The 18,313-nt window shown below is 38.8% G+C and overlaps 1 protein-coding gene across 3 annotated transcripts; it reads right to left on the reverse strand.

Annotated features, from left to right (window-relative positions):
* Positions 1 to 6,411: 6,411 nt before the first annotated feature.
* Positions 6,412 to 13,916, reverse strand: LOC112559957 (serine/arginine-rich splicing factor 3-like). Of its 3 annotated transcripts, none has more exons than XM_025231472.1 (5): positions 13,849 to 13,912; positions 12,516 to 12,741; positions 11,798 to 11,920; positions 7,741 to 7,872; positions 6,412 to 7,425 (listed from the first exon to the last, which is right to left on the reverse strand). In XM_025231472.1, exons 1-5 carry the CDS (start codon positions 13,895 to 13,897, stop codon positions 7,413 to 7,415), a joined length of 543 nt encoding a protein of 180 aa, XP_025087257.1. In that variant the 5' UTR covers positions 13,898 to 13,912; the 3' UTR covers positions 6,412 to 7,412. The 3 variants fall into 3 exon arrangements, 2 of the variants coding, with proteins under 2 accessions (XP_025087257.1, XP_025087258.1); XM_025231473.1 differs by lacking the exon at positions 13,849 to 13,912 and adding an exon at positions 13,394 to 13,800; XR_003098446.1 differs by lacking the exon at positions 6,412 to 7,425 and adding an exon at positions 9,959 to 10,194 and having other exon boundaries at positions 7,740 to 7,872; positions 13,849 to 13,916.
* Between the last annotated feature and the right edge of the window lie 4,397 nt (positions 13,917 to 18,313).

Raw genomic sequence — 18,313 nt, forward strand, 5'->3', positions numbered from 1 at the left:
CCGCAGTTGACGTATAAAATATTTTGTGCGCAATGATTTAATTGGTGGTCCGCCCCAAATGCCAACGACTGCGCACCATGTTGGTACCAGGCACTTCCCCACTCAACACGTAATAATAAACGTGTGATTTATCAAGCGCATGATCACGCTCCCGATGGAGCATGCTCTCAACATTTCAGACAAGAACGAGACACACTAGTGATAAAATACAAACATAGAAGACGCAACAAACCACTGACTTTATTATTTCTAGAATGATTTCCTCGTTCGGCGGGTAACTTATCCTCTGCTTCAGGTCAGGTCAGGTCAGTCCCATGCCCGGTCCGGGCGTAGGGGGGACCGTCCGGCAGCAGCAACAGACAGAATTTTCCACCCGGTCCTGTCTTGAGCAGATGAGAGCAGGTCTGGCATCTCGCGTTCGGTCCATTCTTTAATGTTGGTGACCCAGCTTTTCCTCGGACGACCACGACGACGGCTCCCTTCGAGGGTTCCTTGTAGGATCGTCTTGGACAGGGTGTTGTGGCGGGTGACGTGACCGAACCAGGCGAGCTTGCGCCGCTTCACTGTTTGCCAGAAGGGGCTCATGTGGGCCCACGAGGGAGGTTACGGTGCTCCGTACGTATGCGTTGGTCTTGTGTTCGCGGTACGAGATGCGGAGCAGCCTTCTCAAGCACTTGTTCTCAAAGGCCTGGAGCTTCTTTTCCGTTGCGGCAAGCAGCGTCCAAGTCTCGCAGCCGTAGAGTAGATTGACACTACGAGGGACTTGTACAGCCTGTGCTTGGTACTGAAGCTGATTGAGTTGCTTCGCCAGATCCTATCCAGCCTGGACATTGCGGATGTTGCCATACCAATCCTGATACGGATCTCTGCTGTACAGCAACCATCTCTAGTCAGGGTGGCACCCAAATACTTGAAGCTGTTGACCTCCTCCAGTTTCTGGCCGTTCATGACGATGTTGCTGCTGCTGTCGGTGGTGGAAATAATCATTACTTTGCTTTTTTCTGAGCTTATTTCCATGCCATAGGCCCCCGCTCGCCTGGAGAGTCTGTCCGTCAAATCCTGAAGTTCGTTGTTACTGCCTGCCATGAGGTCAATGTCATCTGCAAAGCGGAGGTTGCACAGGGGTCTGCCACCAATGGAGATTGAGGTAAGGTGGTTGTGGAGGGTGTCTGCATGATTTTTTCAAGGAAGATGTTAAAAAGGATGGGAGAGAGTAGGCACCCTTGACGGACCCCGATCGTCATCGCGAAGAACTCGCCTAGGTGGTTGTTGAGTAGTACCGCGCTGGAGGCGTTCTTGTAGAGTGCTGCTACATCTGGATCAGTCCCTCCTCTATGTTGAATGATCTCATGACCTGCCAGAGTCCATCGTGCCAGCACGATCAAAAGCTTTTTTGAAGTCGATGAAGTTATGGTATAGTTGACGTTGATGCTCCAGGTGTTTTTCTATCATAACACGGCAGTTAAAGATCTGTTCTACCGTGCTTCTTCCAGCCTGAAGCCAGCCTGTTCTTCTGCCAGCAGTTCCTCTGCAATAGGTTTTAAGCGGTTGAGGATGATTCTGAGCATTACTTTGCTTGGGTGACTTATCAGACTGATGGTTCTGTAGTTCTGGCACTGCCGCAGGTTCCCTTTCTTAGGGAGTGGGATGATGATAGACTGAGCCCATTCTTTTGGCCATTTCTTTTCTTCCCATATCTTTTGACACAGTGTGGTGAAGGCCTTGGTTGTTGCATCTCCTCCATGCTTCAGCAGCTCAGCAGGTACGTTGTCCACACCAGGTGACTTTCCTCCCTTCAGACTGTGCATAGCTTCTCTCACCTCATCAGTGAGGACTGGCAGGTCTTCAGCCTCTCTTGTCCCAGTCTGGTGATGCTGGAGAATGCTGGTGTCTGGCTCGATCTTGTAGTTGTACAAGTCTTGGCAATATTCAGTCCAACGACTTAGTACAGCAGCGTTTTCCGTAAGGAGCTGTCCGGCGCTGTCTTCGATGACTGTGGCTGGTCGCTGCTGAGTCTTGGTGAGGGCCTTCAGTATTTCATATGCCTTCTTGCTGTCTCCGCTAGCCATGCCTATTTCCACGCTGCAACACTGGTCTTCGATCCAATCTTCTTTTGCCTCCTTCATCCTTGTTCTGATCTGCTGGTTGACAAGTCTGTACTTGTCTGCTGACGTCGGGTCTCGACCTCTCCCTTTCTTCAAGGCTCTCCTTTCGTCGCAAAGATCAAGGATGTCGTCTGTCACCCAGGGTTGTTTGCGCTTCCTCTGCTTCCCCAGCACTTCGTCTGCAGTAGAGAGTAGCACCTCTTTGATACTTCCAGCAAGGGCGTCTATGTCGCAGTCTATAGTAGCCAGGGCTGCAAATTTGCCCCCCACCTGGGCCTGGAAGATCCTCTCTGTGTCCGGATCTTTGAGCTTCTCAAGGTTGAATCGGATGCGAGGGCTCTTATTGTTGTCACGTCTCAACTTCAGTTTTCAACTTGAGGCTAGTGAGGACGAGGTTGTGGTCGCTGCCTATGTCAGCGCCAGGAAAGGACCTCGTTTTGTGCTTTGTTGATGCTTGATTTTGAAACGCTGAGGCAGCAAGATGAAGTCAATCTGGTTATGGACCAGACCTCCCGGCGAATGCCATGTTACAGTTCTTGACTTCTTGTGCGGGTGGAGGGTATTGGCAATGGTGAGACGGTGACTCTGAGCGAATTCTAGTAGCCGTAGGCCTCTTGCGTTGGTGTTGCCTAGGCCAAACTTGCCGACTGTTCCTGCCCATTGTTGGTAAGCGTCAGGGCCGACTGTAGCATTCCAGTCGCCAAGGACAAGCAAGATATCTTTCTTCGGAGTTTTCTTGATGATGTTGTCCAGCTCCTCGTAGAATTCCTCAACCTCTTCATCTTCGTGTTCTGATGTTGGGGCGTACACTTGTATAATGGTAATGTTGTGCGGTCGAGCAGAGATTCGGATGGAGATAAGTCTGCTAGAGACTGGGGTGCAGCTGATGACAGTTCCAGCACCTCCTTCCTGACAATGAAAGCGACACCACGTTCATGCTTGATTGCGTCTCCGCTGAACCAGAGCTTGTGGCCTTCATCTGTAGTTGACTCCCCGAAACCAGTCCATCGGACTTCCGCAAGTCCCACTATGTCCCAGCGGTAACGCTTGTAACTCGTGTGTGAGTTCTTTCACTTTGCCGCATTGAAAGAGTGTGCGAACATTCCATGTTCCGATAGTAGTTCCTTGTGTAGGCAGCTTGATTGTAGACTTGGGTGTAGACTTGGTTCCAGTAGCACACTTGTCGCCCCCTCCCTGGAGACCACCAGAGGGGTGCGCGGTCGTTGGTGATCCGGGCCTCGACCGATCCGGCATGTTGCTTCTAATTCTGTTTCGCTACCATTAGTCCTTTCAGTGGGCTTTGGCGAACTTGGTGGCGCCCATCTCCTCTCCAAGTATTTTATTGACGTGATAAGAACACGTCAGCCCCTCACAGCGTTTGGGCCCGCCAGCAGAAGCGGTTACCGGGGTGTGGCTAGGTTAAGGACCTGGAGCCAGCTGTGAGAGTTGATTGCCATGTGAGGACCAGTGCTCCGTCTGTCCCAAGGGACATTGCTACCGGAAAGTCAAAGGTGCTTCCTCTACATAGACACCCGGACACTTTCATAAAGGAGAGAAATGACACATGACAAAATGACGTAAAATAAAGTGACGTCAGAACTAAATGACGGTCCTCCAGCCAAAGGTCAGCGTCTACACGCAATACAAGCACAGTCCGCAGGCCAAAGATCAAACATGTCATATAAGCTGAAATGCATTCTATAGCAAACATAGCTGCACCTAACACATCCAACAGACGACATCAGTCCTATTGAACGACGAATGACCCCAGCACACACAAAAGTTCACCGATCCAACGGACAAGAAGCTCACTGAACCGCGCCGCCGATCGCCAAGGCTGAAGGTGGACAAAGAATTACGACGAATTGCAGTCACCAAAGCAAAGAGGCACTACACTCTACACACACGATGGCAGGCCCATCAAAAATTATACATAAGCACAAGTCCAACACCAGGAGGATGTTAGATAAAACAAAAAAGACGACAGAGCTCTTCCCCTTCCAGCCAGTTGGCCAGGGGACATCACTCTCTTCATCCTCTGCTTCATCTAACGGCAAAAAGAGCTTAAAGCATAGTTTACATACCAGTCGTCAAACATTTCATTTGTAGAAATGGTGAGCTCATTCTATGCGTATGGTTGCTACAACCGACAGATTTAGCAAAGTCTTGTTCTGTGTATACAGTTTTGTTTGTTGTTTTTTTTTTTCATACTTCGCAAGTGAAAATGTGTTCATCGATCAGTGCGAAACACTTCAGCACGCATGCAAGTTACCTATGAAGATTTTACATAGCAGAAGCTGAAGGAGTTAATGAACACTAATGATAAATTAGTTTCAAGAATATTACTTAAAGAGTGCATTTGATCAAAGTGATTTTTTTTTCACATGCAAAGGTGTTTTGACGTTTTAAGGTTACACCTTACACTAGAGCCATCGTTGAGGGCTTTAATGATGGCTAAGACCTTAAAAAGGGATTGGTCCTGAAAATCAGCCTTGTGTAATCATGGCTAATTAAAATTGCTTAAGGAGTCTGCAATGCCATAAGTTTTTTTCTTTTTGCAGTTATAAATTTTAGAGAAAGTTGGCATAATTAGAAATTATGAACGATGGTAAAAAAAATGTATACATCTGTGTAAGACTGGCATTCCTTCTTTGTGTGATCTGCGAAATCTGTGGAACAGTACAGACTAAGAGTCTTGTAAATTTTCTTCGTTGTTAAATTATTGCATCATGTCCTCATAGCCTCTCATGGCAGACTGTCAAATGGCTTTTTAGTCAACAAAGTTGTGGTATATGACCTGCTGAGGCTTCTTGATAAATCCTCTATATTTAATTGGGGTGGGCAAATAGCGGCCCGCGGGCCGCATGCGGTTCTCTGCGGCCCGCAGAAGCCCTTTGGCAACACAAAAAAAAAAATTACCGAAAACAGAGTTCCAAAGAAGATTTGTGGATTTTAAGGAGATGGAATCAAAATTCAACATATTATCATGTCCTTTTTTCTGTTCATGTTGATGATGCACCTGATGAATTACAACTTCAACTGATACACCTTCAATCAGATCATGCATTGAAGGATCGGTTTTATTCCGTCACTGGTTGAGTTTTATAAGTGCCTCTCCAACAAATCATTTCCTTGTTTAAGAGTATTTGCTGCCCAGCTATTTTCAATATTTGGTTCAAGTTACACCTGTGAGCAAACTTTTTCCTGCATAAATATAAACAAGTCAAAGAACAGGTCATTGCTTTCAGATGCAAACTTGCAGTCAGTTATGAGAGTATCTACCAGTAATTTTGAGCCAAATTTTAAAAGAATTGTTCAGCAAAATTGTATTCAAAAACATTTTTCTCATTAAATTGTGTGTGCTTAATTGTTCATTCTGGTTTTATATTTATTCCTACAGTGTTACATATTTCATGTGCTCATTATTAAATAAATGCGTTTGTTTACAATTTGGCGATTTTACGTCGTTTTTTGTATTCAATTACAAGGTGCGGCCCTCGGACTAGTCATGACCCAGCAACGCGGCCCTCGCAACAAAAAAGTTTGCCCACCCCTGCTCTATAAGATCTGCTCAGTTGAGCTTCTATGTGGTCTGAAGCCCTCCTGTTCTTCCATTAGCTGTTCCTCTCTGGTGGCACTGTTGCGGTTCTGTACAACTTCATCGTGACTTTGCTTGGGTGGGTAAGGCTTGTGGTCCTGTAGTTCTGACACTGCACTGGACAGCAAAAAAAAAAACACTAGCAAAGGCAGAGCGAACTGACATCCTGGGCTCTTAACATGACAAGCTCAGATAGATTGGGGTGAGGCTGTACCCAGCGCAAAGTATGGCAATCTAGAAGTCAACGCAAGCCCCAAATGGCAGCCATTGCTGCTGTGGTCTGACATGGAATACATTTTTGTGTGCTCATCTCTCTCAATGATTATTTCTTCCACCCCTGGTCCAGGCTTAACTTCTTGCATAGCCTTTTCTCTCTCATGCATCAGATTTCAATAAATCAACTTTGTCACCAAAGCCACAAGTTTTGTGCAGTCTACTTTTATCATTTGATCATAAAGTGTATACTATACCATTTGAATATTCCAAGAGCATATGGTAGACTTGCAACACAATTTTTTAGAATTTTTATTTAAAAAATTCAAAATGAAGCTTTAAATGCATGGACCATACTAATTTCATTGAAATTATCATTGGTTACCAAAAAAAAAAATAATAATTAAAATAAAAAAAAAAAACCAAACATTGGCCACTACTTAAATACTTCATGAAAAGCAATGGCAAAGCTTAGCAAAAATAAAATCCATTAAAAAATTCTTGGATAAAATTTATTTGCAGCATACAACCATAAAAACACAGAACACATAACAGATATTCATGAAGTCTTTGAAGAATGAAAAACATTTTTTCGGTTTCGATAAGTTTATAAGTGGCTTAAGCTAGAGATGCCCATCCAAAATTAAAGTGCAATGGTTGAGTGGGAAGTATACAATTTTACATAAGTGATGTAAATATCTACCCACATTTACTTTTTATTTCTGCTTTCCACATTCAATACCTTAGGTGGAAACTCAACAGAAATTTTTAAGACATTTTGTAAGGTTGCACAGGGTTTGATTTGCATGGATTAAAATTAATGCCTACATTTATCAGAAATCTTTTAAATTAGAAATTTAGGCTTTTAAAGAAATGGCACTGATACTTTGAAAGACACTCAAATGCTAACATTAGCTATAGAGAATTTTAGTGTGGCTAGAATCATTTAGGATGCCAATAATCTTATAAAAGAAACTAAAAGCAAAGACATTTTTTTTCTATATAGCCAAAAAAAAAAAAAAAAACCCCCAGGCTACTCATAAACTAAAAGAGAATGCACAAAATCATTTATGAACCACCCAAGTCTTTCCTTGTACAAGACAAGGGAAAGGGGGTTGATTAGGGCAAACATGTTACAGGTTTCAAAACTGGCTAAGTTGCACTGTCCACACCACTAACGCAGAATTTCAGGTCTGAGCATTGTTTTAATGCCAACATTTCCTATAGTCATAGACACATGGATGGTGTTTTTATATAAAATGTCTATTGTGGAATGAACAAAAACATTGGGATTAAAAAAAGACCAATTACAAATTACAAAAACGATCCATGAACTACATGTATCAATGTGATTTAGAGACCCCTTTGGTTTGTCTGATTTGTGGTCAAAGAGTGAATCAAGAATATACACAGCACAATTTTTGGAAGATGAAAAAAGGTACCACATTTACATCCAACAAACAGAATCCTCAACAATTTTTGATGACACATGGTGCTCAATCTCTGCTCCTGAAAACAAAACAATGTAAAAAATAAGAAACAAAATTACCATAGCAGAGATATATTATAAGATTCAATCATTACAGAACCAAGAAACTAGGACAAAAATGAAGCATTGCAAATGAATCTTGCTTTACATTTAAAGCATATAAAAATTAGGCCCCAAAAAAATATGCTTTGGATCTGGAGGATTATTTAAGTACTTCAGCGTGTTTTCATTTCAGATCGTCAATAATAAGAGTTAAGAGAAATATAGACTACAGGAAACATATCCCAACTAGTAAAATGCATAAGAACAGACTATAAGCTCTCTGCATGAATTACCGGCTGCGAGTGGGACTTCGGCTTGCACTGTGCTGGCGGACATGGTCTCGACTGCCACTGCGACTACTCCGTTTACCACGAACAGGAGAAAAGGATCGACTTCTGCTGCGTGGCCTACGTGGTGAAGGTGACCTGGAACAATCATACTCTACTTTTTAAAATATTTGAACCTTTAAATGGCATCTGCTGTAGACAAAATATCTTTTTCCATGCTTCATCCACAAATCAATTTGAGTTGGGCTACATAACACACGTTCAAGTTTATCAGGTTCGCCAAATCTTAACATGAGTAATTTACAGATTACTAAAGACTTGCAGATATTAACTCCACAGAGATAAAGCACAACAACTGAAATGCTTAAAAAAAAAAAAGCTAGAGGTAAAGCCTATGTCAAGAAAGACTTGCCGATTATTACTTGATAAGAGCAACATTAAGACATTACTTGGAATACTTCACAAGTACTTTTAAGAGTGAAAACCACCAAAAGGCATTTGCAGATGATACTGCACATAAAACTATTGATTCTGTGAATGGAATTTCTCATTTCTTTTTTTGGTCTTGTTCCTATTCATCCCCGAGTGGAGAATTTCTTAGATATTACATTATTATTCTCACACATCAGCGCTTCACTGATGAGAATGACCCGATCAATTTTAATGACAGTTATATTCTATATTTGAATTTTTTTTAAATCTTTGAATCAGTAAAATAGAGGGGTAGTGTCTGTATGGGTATCACTGATAACTAGCCTTTTGTGCTTAAGCTACAAGATATAGCACATTGAATTTAGGGAAAGCCTTGCTCTCTCAAATATTCAGCTTTCACTAAATTTCAATATTTTAACAATATCTATCTCAATTGCACAGCCAAAATATCCCTAACTCTTGCAGCTTAAAAGCAAGCGTCTACTTAACAATACCTGTCATTTCTAATATGATTAAAGGAGGCTGCCAAACAAATGCCTCTGTTCCTACAGCTGACACAATGAATACATCTTATTTCATAAGGATCTTTGATGATAAAATATAAACGATAATTTTATAAAAATCATCACACTTCAAATAACACATTTAACTTGTTTCTACCAAAAGCCACTTCACTGAAACAAAGTTACATGTGCAAACTTATAATCTGTCCTGGCCAATTTAAAGCAGATTTCTATTCGCAAACTATGATAAGGGCAAAGCAGCAAATGTCAAAACAGATGAATTCATGAGTTGGTAAAGATAAGAATGGCAAAGCCACCAAACATGCATGACTAAAGTTACCTGCTGGAGGAGGAGAAACAAGAAAAATCCTCTCACAAAGGCGAGAACAACAAATTTTCAAAATTTTACCCTGCTTTTCAGAGGAAATCAAAGGGTCACAGGGAAGAAATACCTTTGAAAATATGACAAGGTGGAATCTGGGAAAGGCTAAATAAATAAAAACATTTGTAACCTTCTAACGACACAAAAACTTGCATTTAAGGTTTGCATAACTTAGAATATATCATAGATCCAGAAATGTTCAAATATGCAGAAAATAACCAATCTAACATTACTACTGAAAGACAGAGTAATCTTAAACAAGAATCCTTTTATGGAAAATTAATTTTAAAAAGTTCTCTTAAAGACTGCTCTCAAAGCTTATTACAGTCCAAAATCATGATGATTTTGAAACAAGTGGCAAACCTTCTGACAAAACATCTGCTTGCTATACCAAATACCAGTACTACACAACTCTTGCATAAAAATAACTGCAACTCCACAAAAGAGGGATGATGCTGTAACATTCGGCATAAGGATCACAACCAAATGCATTATGATGAGTTGCCATAATCTTACAACAGCCATGTCCAGACGGTCTAGACACAAGCTGAATCTGACTGTACAAAGTCTGCTGAAAATATCCTAGTCATGGGAACAAATTGTTCAAAAGAATGTGGGCCCTTTTCTAGACACTCTGTCCATAGTTTGAGACTTCTGATACCATTAAACTAGCTATCCTTCACATTTTACACCCATATACAATTAAACATAGGATGGCTGGCTGAAATAGCCCTGAGGAGATATGTCCTGCCAGTTCTGTATGTAATGCCCAGAAAAGTGAAAAGAGGAAACCAATGGGGTCAGCCTATCTGCCTCTTCAGTTGAATTATGACTACATAGCTAACTGTTGTACTATGCTCATCATCTTCCTGGTCCTAATTAAAATTTTCCTTTGTGGAGTCATTACTATTAAGGGGAGTCCGCGCTGACAGTGAAGGGCAGATGTGGCCAAGCTGAGGCTTCTCGCTGAAAAGAAGGGCAGACAGACGGGCAGGGTGGATGCATGGTGTGCCGGTGCACGTGTTGAAACGGTGCTATGGAAGCAGATGCTGAGGTTTGCTCAGCAGACTATGGCTGACTGGGAGAAGATTAGGCAGTTGATTTCAGATGCCCAGATGAGCGCAGATAAAGATGAGCTTGTGCCTGGAATTTGGTCAATGTACATGCAACTTTAAATCAAGAATATACTGATTACACAGCAAGTCTGTTTAAACACTAAGGTGTATGAAAAATTGATGTGTAAACAAGCAACACAGCAACAAAAGGCTACATTAACACAGACATTCTGGAAACTATACCTTAAACTGTAGAATTAATTTTACTTTTATTTCACTGTTTTATGATGGGATGATAACTGTTACACTTACTCTTTAAAATCTAAAATTTGCTGCTGACAGTGGTTATTAAGTTATCTGGGAAAAAAAAACTGAAAAATACTTTTTAAAAAAACTTATGCAGCAACAAGCCATAAAAAGCTTAAAGATTATAACAAAAACATTATACCATCATATGTGATGCTTGCATGCGTTTAAAAACATTCCCCACACTGGCAACAGACGTAAGATCAATGCCACAAAAATTAACCTCTCAAAAATCTGTCTTGAACCATATTACTGATTGAATTAGTAGGAAAGTGCTTGCACCTTGAGTCTGTCTTGAACCATATTACTGATTGAATTAGTAGAAAAGTGCTTCCACCTTGAGGCAATCTCCGTTGGGAGAGAGGAGTGATGGAAGTGGGGAAGAAACAAGAGTATCTGGAGAAATCATTTGACAGCTAGCATTGCGAACAGGTGTCACATAAAGTGAGCATCCCGAGAGAGATCCGAACGCAAGAACATTTTACTGATGTGGTCACAAATGAGTCTTAACTACAACACTATTTGTGCCCTATTTTTACTAACTAAAGACTTTATCAGTTTATCAATGAAGTTTCATTCATCTTTTAATAAAATTATACAGATTTCATTAGGGAAACAGACAGATGAGTGATTAGAGCACTGGTACTAAACAAGGTGTGCCAATTTGATACCCTTGTTGTGCAGTAAACTTCTCCCAATTGACCCAGCTGTCTGGAATAAGACTCCACAGAGTGTAGAGAAAGGTAAAGTTGAGAGAGAGGAAAAGAAAAAGATGGGCACTGCCCTCACCTCACAAAAGCTGGCTTCATGAAAAGTGTAATCTTAACATTAACTTCCAATAACTTAAAAAAACAAAAACGGTCAGGGAATGACCTTCACTTTCAGATAGGATTCCATCTTAAAGGGTGATTAATTTAATTTTTAGTGTGAATACAGTTTCAAGGACACTGCTTATTAATTCTAAACTGTCACTGAAATTAATGAGAGGGAAAAAAGTAAAAATCATTAAATGTATATTTTACTCCAGAGCAACAAAACACAATGAGTAGTAATAACTGTGCACAGAATAACTTGTAAACAAAGTCTCATTAAAAGGGGTAAAATACATGATAATGGGACAAAGCAGACTGAAAGTGATGAAAAAAGGAGTATATGACAAAAGACCCCAAATCAGCATTACTCTGAGCACTGGTTCAGCATAAAGGACTTATGATTACCATCAATTCTGTAAAGATAAAGAATGAAGAGGCAGGAAAAGCAAGCCTACAACTGGAGTTTCCTCATATCACCTTTGCCATGCTGTGAAAGAGTAAGACATTGACCTTAACAAATTTTCCGATGCTTGTTTTTAGAAATTGTAACACAGATTGTTTTACAAATATTACCTGCGTGAGAACCGATATTCATCATACACAGGTCGTCCCCTTGGTGGAGGACCTCCAAATCCTCTACCTCTGCGTGACCTTCCAGTAGACATTTCAACTCGAACTCTGCGGCCATTGATTCGCCTGTTACAAACCACAGAAAACATCTTCCATGATAAATGTTTTTAGATAACATATTTCCTGTTAAGAAATATGAATTTTCAAAATCATATACAATTAAAAAAATCTTAAAATTAATTCTATACTAACATTTTCAATTTTTCTGAAAGAAGCTTCTTAAATTTAATTCCTGAAAATACTCTGTAGTTCCAGTACTAGTGTCTCACCAAATCAACTTATTAATCTGATGTTTACTGCAATATGTACTTTTAAAAATTGCTTAACATATGCACAGGTATAGTCCCCATACTCACGCATTAATGCACTTGCAAAAATATACACATGTACTAAGATTAACAAGCACGTGACTTTCATAGCCAAATCCAAATTACCCATTTTATTGCTACTAGAAAAAAAAAAAAGATGAAAATATTGACATGGAATTAGAAACCATTTATACTTTTCTGCATTATTGCAATATGCAAACTAAACATACAAAGTCTTTTAAATGGCTAGGGTAAACATAATACCATAATTCCTTGAAGTCTGAGTGAAAAATTCTCAAGACACCAACCCATTTGTGCTGCATGTCAGCAGTGTATCATTAAACAAAACTTACGTTCCATCCAGAGCTCGAACAGCATCTTCTGCATCACGAGGATCATCAAACTCAACAAAAGCAAATCCAGCTGGTCTCCGGGCTACCCACACATTCTTTAGTGTACCATATTTTGAAAATTTTTCCTCAAGTTCATGCTTCGGGCAACCATGCCCAAGTTCTCCCACATAGACTTTGCAGTCTAGATTCCAGTCTCTTGGGTGTGACATCTTGCAGACAACAAACACTGAAACAAAAGCACTGGTTACACACACTGAAGTCAATTATAAGACATAAATAAAACTTGAAAAAAGCTTAGTAAAGAAGAAGAAAATGCGAGTTTGCACATTTTCCAAAACAGACATTTGAGTAAATCAATGAAAAAAATAACTAGCCAAACAAAATCTTTTTACACATTTTTATTATCTGTTACCCTTAAACATTTAACTTTAACAATTATAACTGCTTGTCAATTAACTGCAAGATAAAAATTGTAAATGTCAAACTTTTTACGCCAAATAAAAGGTTGTAGAGCGCGGCTGTTCATGATATTGATAAGAATCTTTATATAACGCATGTTTTGACAAAAACCAAATGCGAAAAATCTTTCACAAATATGACACGCATAAACAAACAAAAAAAAAAAAAACGCCTAGAAGGAAGTGCACCGAACCCTCTCCCTAAAAAAAAAAAGTACAATTTGTGTAGCTTTAGTATCTTCGACAAGATGTTGGGTACTATGGCAGAAGCACAATGAAGGAACGGAATGACGCAAATATTTAGACACGTTTATCGAGCATATTGCATTCTGCAATATAACACATTACATAACTTTTATAAGGAATAAGCGTGTTTCTAAACATTACTAGTACTTTTCTTTATTTAACTGTGTACTGTACCTCTGAAAAATAACAGTTAAATTGAACGCGTGGCGTCACACGGACGATATATAGAGCAGGAAGTAGCGAGCGGCAAATCAGGGGAAGTCATTCCACTGCTAACGTAAGGTGGCGACACCCATCCTTCTCTAGAATTTCATAACAAAGATGGTTATAATTATGTTTTTTCTTAACCGAAAAATAACTTGTAGAAAGCTACGTTTGAGTACTTTTTTTTTATCAAACGTGGGTGGGGTATTTGGTCTGTACTAATTCGAACCACTGATCATCCTCAAATCGCCAAATGACTACAGTCTTTAGTCATTAATATAAAATGTTTGTCGGACATCGTACACAAAGATTTCACCACAAGGAATGCATTCCTTATGTTAGTTTGAGCTCCTATAACACCCAGGCGACATGAAATTTGCGAAACATACCCTAGAAGACCACACATATTAGAACCCGAAACGTACCCTTATTACACCTTAGTGCGGATATTACACCTGCTGCGCGCATGCGCATTACCTGTTTTTACCTGTAAATTTTGACTCTTCTATAAACTAGAAGGAACTTCCGCAAGTAGAAAGTTGTGCGAGCTTCGACACAGTGAATTTGTAAGTGTGCAGAATATCGTTTAAAAGTAAATTGTTTTCTGAGGTTGAAAACACTTGTAAAGCTTCATAGAAAATAGACTAGGTATTGAGGTATAGAAGGATCAAGTAAATTCAACTGTGAAGGTTGAACTGTCAGGCTGGGATTGTGACCAGGCTTTTGAGTTTTTGTCTCCACTCCTCAAAATTTAGCATTTAGCTTTTCGTCATTTTGATTCAAGGGCACATTTTTCTTTTCCAGCTTTCAAGTAGTTCTAATACATTACTTAGTGACAAGTTAGTACTTTTCTTAGAGTTGTTTTCGGGAATCCGCAGAAAACAGTGCTAGTGTCCCAACGTTACGAGGATTTCTATATTTCAGGTATGACTGAGCTCGAAAATGTTTAGGAACAAATGCGTTTCTCGGGTGGCACGCGACGCCGGGGCCTTGTTTGCCTGGTCTAATTTTAATTTGAGCAACCAACATTTTAAGAAATAATCTTTCACATGGTTCATTAATGACATAACCACTCTATGCTCCACTCCTCTTTGCTCAATAGGATTGCACCGGATGCCTCTTTTCGAGCATGCCACCCAAGTAAAGCATTTAGATTTGTTTTCAAATAGCAGGAGTACCAAATCACTGGATTATTATTCACCCACTGAATCTCGAAGTATGAGAGCTTATTTAAAGGTATAGTTGGGTGCAAACTTTTTTAAATGACTGAGTAAAGCTCAGTGCAAGATACTACATTATTTCCCCTATTCTGGATGAATCCCACCCTTCTGTCCTCAAGATACCTGCTATCAGCAAAATCATGATGTCATGTTTGCAAAGTATGTCTAACATATGGGATCAGTTATCCTATTTGGCTTAACAATATAAATGAATCCATGTTCAATCATGATGACGCTGCGTTGTTGACGTCTTTCTGCACATGCTGATGTTTAGTGATGGTGTCTGTCTTGAGAACAGAAGGGTGGTATTCACCCATCTTCACTGAGCTTTACCTAATCATTAGAAGAAAATGTACTCCACTAGACCTTTAAAGTTAGTTCTTTTAGCTTTACCATCACATAGTAGATATGTTTCCTTTTCTTGCTATCACATTTTCTGTGGTAATATTTTTTTTAAAAAATTGCTGTAGATAATAATCATTATGGGTGCTGTCAGTTTTAAAAAATGTTGGAATCATGCTACATTTATGCTTGAAGAGGACAGCATTAGGCTGACTTATGTGGGTTTTTTTTTTTTCTTCAGAAGAGGCCATGGCAGGAAAAGGGTTTACAACACCTGTTTCAGGGGATGTGTATGATACAAATCACAAACAGATCTTGGTGACTCGTGACCCCGTGTACTGCCACCCAGCAATACAAAATGGAGTCATTGTGGGTCGTCAGCCCTATGATTACTTGCCACTTGCAATCATCTGTGCTGTTTTTAACCCCCTTCTGGGGCCTGTTGCGATTGTTTTTTCAGGTGAGTAGTTCATCATAGTGTTTACCTGCATCTGTAGAGATGATGAAGTTAGATGGGTATTTACGGTTTGGTGAGAGTAGGATGGTTAAAATTTTTTTGTTATTTACTTGAGCATCACACTTTTCCTCAGCTGGTGATAATAAACAATTTATATTAGCCAAAATTTGAGTTGGGCTTTTTTATTTATAGTTATTATATTACAGTTTACAATTATGACTGGCACTGTTCTTTTACAGAAAATTGGAAACATTGGTTAGATTTGCATATAAATAAAGAAAAATCCAGTTACAGTGATTAGAAAATATTGTTTTTTTCTTTTCAGTCATGTCTAACCGGGCTTTCCAACAAGGTGATCTGAGATATGCTGACAAGTGGAGCCAGTATGCTTTTCTCACATGTATGATAACCATTGTTGCTTCCATTGTCATATATATTGCATTGGCTTTTGCCCTTAGTCCTATCGGTGTTCGAGGGGGTCACAGCTACTGAAAGTTGGAGGAACACATACTTGAAGGCGATCAATGAAGATTTGCTTGTTTTGAAAGTTTCTACAAGTAAGCTTTTAAAGCAAACTATTTCAACATGGAGTTGAACATTCTGAACACTGCTGTTTTTTTTTAAATGCAGAGTTTTGGAACCTGCATTATCAGAGAAGAAGATATGACAGCTATTTGAAAGAATGAATTTCTAATGTGCAGGTCAATAAGTTTTATTTCTTCAAATTAAACTTCATGCATAGTGTTGTCAAGTGGGGTTTTTTTTTGGCCAATTTTTTTTCCAAAGGTCATATTTCAGTTAACTCTATTAACCAGAGTAAAAAAAAGAAAGAATTTCTTTGCTTTAAATTCAGACTTTAATAAAAATCAGTTCCTAATGTAAGTTCAAAGTTGATCCTCATGAGATATCTACTGAGGAAACTTTTTGGGGTTTTTTCATAAGTTAATTGTATCCATGAAGTTCATTAAGTTGAAAAGATTGTTGACAACCATTTAACTAAAATTGAACACTGCATTCTGAAAGCTGTTTTCATAATGAAACTGTGCTACATTCAGTTTATCTTAATTTGTTTGTAGTTACTGTATTTCAAGATACCAAGTCAATGCAGAATTTATAGTATGGTATAGTATTTCTTATTTTAGTTGGGTTTTTTTTTTTTAAATAGTAACTCTTAAGCAACCAGAAACTACTTTTATTTTACCTCTGCCAATCTCTGTGGGTGCTGGTTAACCGAGAGTCTACTGTACTAATATAATTTTGAAAAAATACACAGAACTGAGAAATGAAAGAAGCATGAAGTGTTATGAGTACATAGCCATACAGAGATTTGGGACCTTTATAGAACAATGTTACCCACTGTTTGTAATGAGGTAAACCACTTGACACTTGAACAAGGGTAGCATGTGAATCCATTCCAATTAAAAGTGATGTCATGCAGATTTCTTAAGTGTTTGCAGCAGTTAACGTGTTTTGAAGGTCATCATATCATGAAAAGGTTATAAGGTCATTGGAATACTTTTATGTAAAATTTCTGTCCTTCAGATTCTTTAATGGAATGTCTGTAAATAATTAGCATATGTACTCAGGATTATGTGTTGAGATAAAAAAAAATTGTGAGGATGGCAAGCATCTCTAAATATGATGCTGATATTGATAATGCTGGTCTTTGATGAAAGAAAATAAGTAAGGGAGCAGCTTCACTTCTCTTTGTAAGCATGTGTGTGTGTGACGGCCCTATGCTCCACTGGGGGTGAATAGGAACAAGGAGAAGTGTGTGTGCACATGTGTGCATGCTTGCACATGTACATTCCTGTGTTTTAATGGAATATGGAATATGCAACGACAAAAAAATATGGCAACTGAATAAAATGTATATTTGGAAACAGATGACAGTAGAAATCTGATGAATATCATCTTTCAGACTACATTAATAAGAATAATGACTACTTCATGGAACAAAATAGATATCTTGCATTTTTTTACAGCTATTATCTGTATAATTTGTCATAGGCTTGGGAATGGTTTTGTGTAACCAAGATAATGGATAAAAGACTTGAAGATTTTCTTATGTAATGTAGTAATGGGTCTCACATTGGTAGCTTGCACTGTGAACATGCTTTATCATCTGAGATTATATAAGAGGTACTTGTGAATAGTTAACCTTATCTGTTCATATTTCATTACATTTTGAGAGTTTTATAATGTGGTATTGAGCCAGAGGAAGGGGGAGTTTGTGCTCTATTACCAGGTTGATCAGCAGATGGTATGTAACTACCTGCTGCTTTGTTCTGTTTTATATCATTCCATTTATTGCTTATTTTTATTACTTTTAATGGCTCTCTTTACAAAACATTTTCTCAGCACATCCTTAAATGCACATATATCTATGTGCTCGAGTGCAGTGCCTTCTTAAGCTTAAAAAAAAAGCCTTGACTTTTTAATTTTCATGTGAAGTACTATTTTTGTTTTTAAATCTATGTCCATTGCATAGATTCTTTAATAAATGAGCTTGGAATTATGAAATAGTTGTTTGTTGTAAAGCATTGTTTGCTGGGATGCAAAACTTAACATATCAGTAGTTAAAGCTTTAGCATATCAGTTTTATCATATTCCAGAAATGCATTTGCATATTTTATATTCTCATATTTTTATTCATATGTTTGAAAGAAATATCACTGACTGATTTTGTAAACATATTTGCTAAGATGTAAAATAAAAAAGCTTCATTACATTATGTATTATTATTCATCCACTTAATGTTCACAGAAGATATATTTTTTTCTAAAATTTTGTTGTAGCTGCAGGTTATCACCATAGTTACTTAACACAAACAATTCTGTGCAAAATAATTTTTTAACTACATATATGCGC

This window comes from Pomacea canaliculata, linkage group LG3, assembly GCF_003073045.1.
Source record: "Pomacea canaliculata isolate SZHN2017 linkage group LG3, ASM307304v1, whole genome shotgun sequence".
Classification (NCBI taxonomy): domain Eukaryota; kingdom Metazoa; phylum Mollusca; class Gastropoda; order Architaenioglossa; family Ampullariidae; genus Pomacea; species Pomacea canaliculata.

Coding starts and splice junctions, on each gene's coding strand:
- LOC112559957 (XM_025231472.1), bottom strand. CDS start 13,897: ATGCGCATGCGCGCAGCAGGTGTAATATCCGCACTAAGGTGTAATAAG. Junction 11,921..12,515: donor GTTCGAGCTCTGGATGGAAC/GTAAGTTTTGTT, acceptor GGTTTGTAACAG/GCGAATCAATGGCCGCAGAG. Junction 7,873..11,797: donor GAATATCGGTTCTCACGCAG/GTAATATTTGTA, acceptor TGATTGTTCCAG/GTCACCTTCACCACGTAGGC.